Raw genomic sequence first — 10,841 nt, forward strand, 5'->3', positions numbered from 1 at the left:
GTATCTGCTATGTATCTTTCACAAATATACATATATCAGGGCTGACTAATATATTTCAGCTTTATTTATATAAGGATTGCCAATCTGTTACCCACAATGAAAATATTTAGGTTGTTAAAAATTGCATATTTGAACCTTATACATATTCAGCATCCCCTAATTTCTGAGTGATTTTGAGAACAAAACTTTATAGATAAGCCAACTTTTAACCACTTATTTCTTTAAACTAACAAGTTGATCATTTGTATATACCACTCCATGTTATGTGACTGTGTTTTTCCCTGAAAATTATGTAAGCATCCTTTTTACATGTTTTGAGCTAACAGACATTTAGATTAGTAGCCTACTTATGATAGGGTGGGTCTATAGAGGTGGGACATCGAGAAACAAAGAAAACAACACATTGTTCCTGTTTTTGTTTTTCCAGTAGAAGTGGGCTTTTTGATTAAAATTTGGATGCATGTAAGTTCTAATGGGTCTTCTGATGTGCTGAGGGGAGTATTTTAGTTCTTCTTCCCTTGGTACAGGTGCATAAGTGTGAGTGTGTGTGACTGAACGTGTGTGTCGCTCCCACAAAACTCTGTGGCTCCCCACTGGGATCATAATGAAGACAAAGCACACTGGTCACTGTTGATTCAGCACCAAGAATCCTCTCACTTTTCCTGTCTTAACTCTTCCTACATCTGTCATCATCCAATTGTTTTGAAAAAGCAGATTATCAAAGACAGGATTTTTCTAAGTTTAATCACTCAGTGCAAGTTTTAATTTTTTCTCACATAAACATTTTATTTTGTAAATAAGATGGAAACAAATGCTTAGTTAAAGTGTACCCAGCGTTCTATCTTTCTAACTAACTATATATTTTTGTCTCCCTCCCTGCACCTCTGCATATGGCAGGGCTATCTTTCCCATAGTAGCTCTGACCTTGTCAGCCGTGAATAGATGGCTCTTCACCACAGTTCATCCTTCCTCACTCCTCGTACCCTAGCCCACACACACATGAACCCTCACACACTCATACAGATACAGTTGCTCAGACACGGCTTACCAAAAGGCTCTAAGTCCCTCTGACAAAGACAGAGATGCAGTGTTCCAGGGGTCAACATCATTGTTCTTCTCATAGCTGGCTTGGTACTTTTGGATTTTTGTGTGTGGGCTTGTGTATGTCTATGAGGACGGCAATGCCTTTGTGTACAAACTTTAAAGAACACACATTTGTTTCTGTGCTAATATAAGTAGGTGCTATTATCCTGCTCTCCAATTGAGATTGCAGGTATGGAAACAGTGCTTGAAATCAAAAATTCTTTGGTGCTAATAATCCAGATTACAATCTGCTACTGTGCATTTGTTTAAATAAATAAAAAGTTCTGTCCTTGCAAAACTAGCTGTACACATAGAAGGAAAAAATTTTTTAGTGAGGAACAGTTCTCTTTTTGCAGCTGGGTTAGGTGTGGGGCTATGTCATGAATAGATTTTAGGTTAGGTTAAGCTATGTATTGGTAATGGTTAGGTTTAGGGTAGGGGTCAGAGTTAGGCCATAGAAATGAGTGGGAAGGGAATTGAAGTAAATGGAAGGTCCCCACAAGAATAGAGTGACACAGCGTGTGTGTATGCATTTTTCTTTTGTCCTGTGTCACCCTGTGATGTACTAGTGACCTGTCCAGGGTGTATCCCATCTCTCAGTCATGAATGCTAGAGATAGGTACCATCTCCAAGTAGTTACAGATAACGAATAGAATGATAAATGGAACAAATGTCTCTTTATTCCAGGTTGTAGATCCTTGAACGTTGCTGCCATTGCTGATTTCTACATATCTAAGGGATATTTTTTTTTTTTATGCAGGCCATCCAAATACAGAATTAATTAAACTATTACTTTGATTATTTGATTAATTATTTAATTATTTATTGAATTCTTGAATTTTTATATCTTAGAGGTAAGAATAGACTTCTTTTAAACTAACTAATTTCTTTTTATTAATAAAATCCGTAGAATGATTTGTTTTTTAAAATCTAACATTCAGTTTTAAAAATGTTATCTAGCAGTAAGCTATTGTCTAAATAACTAGTTTGTTAATGCAGTAAAAGAAAGAATTAGGTTTTACTTGATACAACCGTTTCTTACTTTAGACTTCCTTCCCTTCCCTCTCTGTTGTCTCAGTCTTAAAGTGGCTTAAATAGGAAAGTGTTATTAGCATATAGAGTAGATACAGAGTCCTCTGACTTGAAGCTTTGGTCTCTTAATTAAGAGACTGGCAAAAGGACCACTGTGATTTGAATAATTATTACTGAGACTGTCAGTGATTTATCTCTTTCAATTTGGAAGCAATAAGACAAAGTTTTTGTTTGTTTTAAAATGCATGCTCAGTACAACAGATATCCTAGTGCTTCTATAACAATGCTGGAGTTTGTACATAGATTGTGATTTTTTTTTTTTATATTTGTCTATCAACCATTGGGGTTTCACGTATGAGTGGATGAATAGAAGGATGGATAAAAGTTTTCTTAATGAAGATTAAATTGAAGTAGAGTCCTCTTCAGCTTTAGATGTTTGTGTCCCTACTGCAGGACTTTTTTAGGACAGTCTCTGTGAGCTTGAAACTTTGCAGAAAGATTCTAAAAAAGTACATTACAATTCAAGGTAAACATGAAATGACCAGTAGGAGAAAAAGGAGAACAAACTATGACCTTTGGAAATTATTGTGCTTAAGGACTGGAAATATAGCATGCAAAACAGATGATTAACATACAACATCTTCGTCTAATTCTGATACCATCATCCATGGAGAGAGCTTTGTGATGACAGATTTTTATTTTAACTTCTATAACCCAAACAGGCACCACAAAAAAGAATTCCTGCAAATTTATTATTGAAGAACTTTTTGGCTTTTTTTACAAAATTTTGCTCTTAATTTAGCATAAAACTTTCTAATTGCGTTGTTGAAATATTTTAAAATGTTAATTTGTCTGACTTAATGAATTGAAATAAGAGATTCTCAAACCTAAGGCTTACCTAAAGTTTAAAATTCCTACATTAACATAGTTGAAGTTGTTACCTAAACTTTAATAAGTACCACTGTTTCTAGTACAAATTGTAAATTCATAGACCCTTTATCTAAGGGTTCTCTCTAGTTGCTAACTTCTGTTTCTGTTTTTTTCTTCTTTTAGATTCCTGGGGTGTTTCACTCTCAGCCCGAGATGGAACTTCTTTTGAGGCAAGTTAAATATCATCCCTGTACCAGCCAGCCTCACACAGACAAAACTCCCGGGAGTGTTTGTGATTCAGTGAGAGTTAGTTTCTCTGGTTCGCTACAAAAAAAAGAAACAACTCCACCAGAACCTGGGACTTGAGGACCAGTCTACTTGTATTTGCCAAAAAGACACGCAAGGCAAAGAACAAGAAAATGGGATGTTTAAGAATCAGTATCTACATGTGCAAAAATGTCAATTTGTTGTTTTTAAAGTTTTAAAGTTTTTAAAATAAAGCTCCTCCAATGTTCTCACGTTACATGATGTTTAACACAAAAGCTGAACTAAGGCCAATATTTGTTTAATTTTATTAACAGCACTTGGAACATTAGTAAGGACACAATTCCAGAAACATTTTGAAGATTTTTTGTTACGATTAGTTTTGCCATTAAAGGATCATAACATTAAGATACATTGTGTGAGCACAGTTAAGGTGTTTGTGCTTTGTTTGCTTATATTAGTTTGTTCTCAGGGCAGGAAGTCCCTGTTTTCTTTCGTTTGCCCTCTCCCCTTTAGATCAGGCCCCTATATCCCTGGTGTGATAACTATCTAGTGGTGATGAATAAGGTTGAGGTGCTGGCTGTGGAAGTGGTCAGACCAGGCCACTGATCCCATAGCGATAGGAGCAAGGACAGGGTCCCTGTCCCTTCCTCTATCGCTCCCCCTCATGCTCTGAACTCTTTTTGTTTTGAAGCAAAAAAGAACTGAAGGTCATCTTAAACAAGTAAAAAATTGTTTAAGTTAACCAGTTTAGCAAAAACGTTAACTGTCATCCTTAGATGAACATCTAATAAGAGTTAGATATTAAAAATATAAAAATATTTTCTCAGTGTTTGTAGCTGGAAACAAAGATAAAAAAACATGCTTTTTGTTTTATCATATCTCCATAGAATCACTGCACAACATAAAAAACAAAATTTTAAAGAAAATATTCTTCCATTTTTCATGCACTTTATAAATGTGTAAAGTAAACCTCTGAGAGGGAAAAAAACAACCTTTAGGATTCTTCTGTTTAAAATAATTGTTTTGTTTTCTTTCAAAGAAAAGAGTAACAATTATAACAACTTTAGGATAAATATTGGTAAATAAGAAAAATAAAGGATAGAAATTTACATGACAGTAACAGCTACTGCATGCTAGATAAAAATTTGAATTAGGAAGACAAAAAAAATAAGCTCATTAAAAAACTAATTTCTATTCATCTTTGGGTGTCCATTCGTAGGGTGTCCAACTTCCAATGGTTTTAATAACTTTGGGCTGAAATGTAAAGAATCAGTTATGCTGGAAGCACGTAGGGCAGGGGTGTCAAACTGGTTCCAGAAAGGGCCGTGTGGCTGCAGGTTTTCTTTCCAACCAAGCAATAGCACACCAGACTCCTGTCAACTCATCAAGTGAGTCCAATCAGAACATGATGACTTGATGAGATGACATGAGTCTGGTGTGCTATTGCTTGGTTGGAAAGAAACCCTGCAGCCACACGGCCCTTTCTGGAACCAGTTTGACACCCCTGACGTAGGCAAATAAGATGCAGGGGCTCAATGTCAGCAGGTTTTATACTCTGTGTATATTTATGGGCCAAATCGTAAGATGCCTCTAAATGTTTATGTTTGCAAACCCTTAACAATAGAAGCTGTCGCTCGTCCACCATGTTTTTCTTTCTTGTCCTTATTTGCTGCTGATTGGGTGAATCCGGTAGATGGTGACAAGACATGTTTTGGAAGCTGCTTTTGTCATGATCTGCTCTGATAGCTGTCTTTAATTGATTATCTCACTCACCTGCCTAGTTTTGCCCAGTTCCTAATTATCTCTGATCTTTATCCACCTGTAGGTGATGACTTATATTTGGTCCAGCCCAGCTATCAAGGCCAGATCATTGTTTGAGTTTCTTTTTGTGTCCTGTATGTCAGTTTTGTTTGGTTAGATTTATTTCCAAGGGTTCTGTCCCCGGTTCCAGTAGGAGATTACTCTTGAGCTCTTGTCTTCAGGTGAGGTATTTCCCTAACCAATGGGGAGAGTGTTTCAGTGTTTCCCTATGGGTTCTGTTTTCCTGGCCCTGTCTGTCCCTGTCTGATCTGTTCGTCTGAACTACAGTTGGACTCCTCCTGGATTCTGCCTCCCAGGTGCATTTCTGTCTGAGTTGGATGCTTGACGCACGCGACTCTGAACCTGCCTTCATGCGCTGATGGATTCTCGGAACCCGGATCTGTCCGTTCCTGAGTGGAATCGGAACCCCTGACCGGACTGCAGATTCCTTGATTCCACTGCTACTCCAGTTTGATCTGAATCCCTGTCCTGGATCGGAGTCCTGCCTCTTCACTGGGGTTGTTGCATCAGGGATCTTGTTGGCAGTACATCAGCTGATCCTGCCTATCATTGAGAGGATGGACTGAACTGTTAAACCAGAGTGTCAGTGTTTGGGCGGCCCCCCTCCTGCAGTCGCTACAAGTCCGCAGATCTTCAGAAGCTCGTTTATGTTCTGTTTTGTTTATGTATTAATAAACATTTTAAACTTTCCTACTGGCTGTCTCACCTTGAATACTGGGTCCATCTGTGCCATTTATTACAGCTTCAAGCAGTGAAACTGTTGAAGTGGAAGCCACCTGCTGAACAGCTGCGAGCAAGTTTTTGAAAGAAATTTAAAAAAATGCCCTTGTTATCCATGTTGCCCATATTAATTTAGTATGGGAAGTTAATAAATTAAAAAAGGAAATGGAAAAGGAAATTTTATTAAGCAAATAAAAAGTTGTTTCTTTTTTTTTCTTTTTTCATTATTGGTTCCATTTGATTGATGAATGATGCATTTTCCCCAATAACTATTTTAGGGCTTAGAAATGAGCTTCTTCGATGATTGAAAGTTACTGTTTATCTAAAAGAACCCCTCCTAACCTTTATAACCAGGTTGATCATGACCAGGTTTTTATACATTTAAATCTCCTACTGGGGATTTTTAACTCATTAGTGCCTTTAGGCAGCATGAAATGATCCAAATGCAAGTCAAACCACAACGAAAAAAATTTAAATCTTTTTAGATTTTAGTGAAATGTCAAAAACTGCACACTACACAAACCACTCCAGACATGTTGGTGCCTCCTATGCATTGATTGTTGTACACATGAACAAGAACACATCTGTCAAAAAGTCCTAGCACTCTTAATCTTACTTAAATGAGGTCAAGAAGAGATGTAACTTTTAGTAATTGTGAAAGGGAGAAATATCTAGAACTATTAAACTTCTATATGATTTCTCTGAGACTTCATATTCACAGTTACAATGCATAAATAGTTTTGATTCAAAATCACCATATGAAACAAGCTCTCTCATGAGCAACACGCCTAAATAAGGAAAAGTAAGTTTTAAAATCTATAATGCATGGTTTTTAATAAAATTACTAAAAAATATTTTTGTAAACTGTCTTTCTATAGTGAAATTGGTTTAGGAATATAGGATTAGGTCCAGTCTCAACATTAAAAATGAGTCATTGAGGCGCCCTGTCACTTAATTATGGAAAAAAAAAACATGCTTATGAAATATATATTCTTTAAAGACAAGATGAGATTTTATACAAATATAGCATTTAAAACCCTTCACATTCTGTTCATTTTGAGCAGTGTTCCATTCTCTCTCTACTTAAGTTCAAACTCTTGAGTTTTAATTAAGAACTGTGTGTGGGTGTCTTCACTGAAACACTTTAGTATAAACTCATTACCACTCACAAGCTAATCTACTGCACTGTGTGTTTAAGTCTGAAGTGCAGTTATTAACCCAACGTTTGATCTGTCGCTCACAATAATTTCCCTGAATACACAATTAAAGACCACGCTTTTCTTGCCACTCCAAGCCTTCAGATTTTTTCCTCCACCGCCATCACATGCACTCAGCAGTGATATTTTATTATTGTAACTACATTTCATTTGGTAATATCCATAATGTGAAGACTAACCCTAGTTTTTAGCAAGACTTATGATTAATTATCTTAATAATCAATAGCAAATAAGCAAAAGCATTTTTACCCTGCAAGTCTTCAGTTATTTAACTGTTCTACAATGAGAATCATGGGCTATAATACCAGTAAATGAGTAGTCATAAGGAAACAGCCTGTGAAATATATATATATATATATATATATATATATATATATATATATATATAAACTAAATTAAATTAAATTAAATAAATAAAAAAATTCTTAGCAGAAAAAGCACCCCCAAAATTAAATCCCACTTTGAATCAAATGAAGGAAATACATGTATTGATTTATTTATTACAGATTTTTTTTTTTTTTAGAACAGTTGAACAATAGATTTCTTTTAAAGATTTTCGCAAAAGTATTTACAGTGAGGCCCAAAGAGTAGACAAAAGCAAAAAGTTTATTTGCTCCTACTTTCTCTACACAAATTTAAAAAAGGGGAAAAAAAGAAAGTTGGAAACATGTATTACACAGACAGGGTTTATTTAAACCTACGCCTTCTCTACATTAAATCCAGATGAGGTGCCTTGTCATAAAGCCTCTGCAGATACAGCTTTCAACCCAAGTGGTGACATCCGACAGGTTAATTAACATACCTGGATTTTGTTATGAAGACACAATCCCCCCCACCCATAAGAAAATATAAAAAACAAAGGCAGTACAGCTGAAACCTCCAAGTTGTGTTGTGCAAATTTGTCAAAAGTGACAGCTATTTAATAAATCATCACTTTCCATCACACGCATATGCACACCCACCCACACAGGAGCACACGATTCACAGCTTGCCCTCTACTGCCCGATCTACATGTATACGTAAATGAGGTGTAAGCATGGGCCTGTGTGTATGTGTGTGTACGCGATTGTTAGAGAGGGAATGTGTGAGCATGGGCCCTGCAGTCGGGTCCAGGCATTAGGTAATTGACTGTGTCTTTGCTCAAGGCCTTTCATGGATCACCATCCTTTATTAGCTCACTTCCCAGCACACACACACACACACACACGTCCAAAGTTCCCAGCAGCTCCACCCCAGCCCCTTACCCCCCACCATCAGCACCCAGACCCAATTGCCCGGAAAAGAGTAGTGAAACAAGAGAGAGCAAGAGAAGCATGGGAAGAAGAAGAGAGCAGCGACGGGGGAATGAACTAACACGGCCCGAGGAAGTGGCAATAAATAAGCATGAGAGCTTAGTTGGAGGATGGGTGGGGTCTCCTCCAGCTGACAAGAGGGATTGAGAGAAAGCCCAATGCATTTTACAGACTCTGCAATATTCAGTGTTTATAAAATTATTGGCAAGGTTATACATTTATTTAGAAGATTGTAGATCTGCATGTGTAGAAATTAACTTTAACATGCATTTCCTAAGTTACAGATCTTAAAGCCCTCGGACAAAATCCCATCCATCAGAGCAATTTTTGGGGGCCTTAGGAGCCAACAAGGGCATATCATAATGTAGAGACATGTTCTTTAAAAATGTACAAAATGTACACCCAAAATAGAAGCAAGTAAAATTATAATACTACACCAGTACAAACTTTCTAAAGGAAATGATCAATTCAAGAGTAGAATTAAAATAGCTGCAACTGCCCTTTTAAAGACTTGATAATAGCGAAGTGGCCAACATAAAATTAGTTTAATATCTTTGAAGAGAATTGTTGTAACTGCAAAAATATTTTCGTTAAACATCCAAACACATTGGATTTTTTGGGAGAGCAAAATTATAAGATCCAAAACCAGGCCTCAGAGTGGAGAATCATATATGGAAAAAAGTTCAGTCCAGTCTAGATATCAAGACATCGGCATAATGATGAGTTATGATAGAAGTAGCAAAAAAGACAAAATTTTGTTACTCACTAAGTGGGAGCATTGGCTTCACAATGACAAAATTGGTTCAGCTGCTGTACGTCACACCCCATAGACCTAAATTTATTTTCGCAATTATTGATTGTTTTACATAAAAAGGATCCCTCCATATTTGTTCAGAGTTATTATATTATATTTTCTTTGTTTTAATGTAAAAATAAAACAACTTTTGCATTTAGGACAGTCAGCAGAAGCAAGATACATACAATGAGTGAAACAAGTATTGAACACACCACCATTTTTCTCAGTAAATATATTTCTAGAAGGTTATTGATTTGACATTTTCACTAGATGTTTGTAACAATCCATGGAATCCATACATATAAAAAAAAAAAATCAAACGATAGATTTCCACAAATTAAGTTATTTTAAATAAAGTGAAATGACACAGGGAAAAAGTATTGAAAATGATTACAAAAATGTATTTAAGCCTTTGTTGGCAATGACAGCTTCAAAACGCCTTCCTGTATGGAGAAATTAGTTGCATGCATTGCTCAGGTGTGATTTTGGCCCATTCTTCCACACAAAAAGTTGCAAAATCTTGAAGGTTTCTTGAGCCTCTTGTATTACTCTGATCTATAGTTCTTTCCAAAGATTTTCTATTGGCTTCAAGTCAGGTGATTGGCTAGACCATTCTTGTAACTTTATTTTGTTCTCTCAAACTAAATGAGAGTCTCCTTCACTGTGTGTTTGGGGTCATTGTCTTGCTGAAATGTCCATCAACGTTTCTGTCATGATTGCAGCTCCGGTAGCTGATCTGATTTCTCACCTCATTCACCTGCCGTTCCCTCACTGTTCCCTAATTATCATTAATCTTATTCACCTGCTCCCTCTGCTATATATACGATTAAGCCCAGCTATCGGGGCCAGATCCTTATTCTTGTATTCTTTTTTTTATTCGACTATTCTTTGTTTATTTGTGTTATGTTTTTGTGTCAGTTATTTATGTTTGTTTCATGAGAATTAAGTCCCTGATTCATGTCCTGAGACTTGGAGGCCAGTGGATTGAGAGGGTTTTGTTTTTTGTCTCCTGTCTCCTTGTCGCATCCCGGTTCTTCTGCGCGGAACCCTGAGAGTTTTGGCTCGGAATGCAGGAAATGTCAGTTTTAAATCCCGTAAGCCTGGCTCCAAGGTGGAGACCAGTTTAAAGTTCGGCATTTATCCTGGTACCAAGTCTTGTGTATGGTCTTCTCTATCACTGAGCCTGCCTGTTTTCATCTGCGCATGTCTGTATGAGCGCGCCGCTGGACTCAAAGAATACTGAACCTTCATTCACAATCTGAGGTTTCCTGGAACCCTGGATCTGTCTGTTCCTGTTCGGATCGGAACCCCTGGTCAGCCTACTGACTCTTGGATGCTGGAACTGTCCGGTTCTGAACTGTTTCTCTGACCTGGATTGGTCTCCTGCCTGCTCAGTGGAGTTGCTGTATCAGGGACACTTTGGACAGCTCTGTGCCGCATCTCAGCCTTTGCCGATTATCCTCGGCATCTGTTCTGTTCAACCTTATTATTACTTTGTCATTAAACGTTTTGAAACTTCCCATTGTCTGACTCAGCTTGAATACTGGGTCCATGTGTCCTGTTTATGACAGTTTCATCTTCATCATCCTGGTTAATGGCAGCAGATTTTTATTAAGAATGTCACTGTATATTTTTAAAATCATCCTTCCTTTAATTATTTGAAGTTTGCCAGTACCATATGCTGAAAAACAGCCATATGCTATGATGTTCCCACCTCCAAACTTCACTGTTCGTATGGTGTTT

General features: G+C 37.0%; 1 protein-coding gene across 1 annotated transcript in view; it reads left to right on the forward strand.

Annotated features, from left to right (window-relative positions):
* Positions 1-4,087, forward strand: part of spata17 (spermatogenesis associated 17) — a gene marked incomplete at its 5' end in the record, with an annotated part of 18,638 nt that extends 14,551 nt beyond the window's left edge. The window contains 2 exon segments of the mRNA XM_015378223.1: positions 3,169-3,325; positions 3,328-4,087. Of these exon segments, the coding sequence (XP_015233709.1) occupies positions 3,169-3,325; positions 3,328-3,470 (300 nt within the window).
* Between the last annotated feature and the right edge of the window lie 6,754 nt (positions 4,088-10,841).

This window comes from Cyprinodon variegatus, unplaced genomic scaffold (assembly GCF_000732505.1).
Source record: "Cyprinodon variegatus isolate N-32 unplaced genomic scaffold, C_variegatus-1.0 Scaffold167, whole genome shotgun sequence".
In the NCBI taxonomy this organism is placed as follows: Eukaryota; Metazoa; Chordata; class Actinopteri; order Cyprinodontiformes; family Cyprinodontidae; genus Cyprinodon; species Cyprinodon variegatus.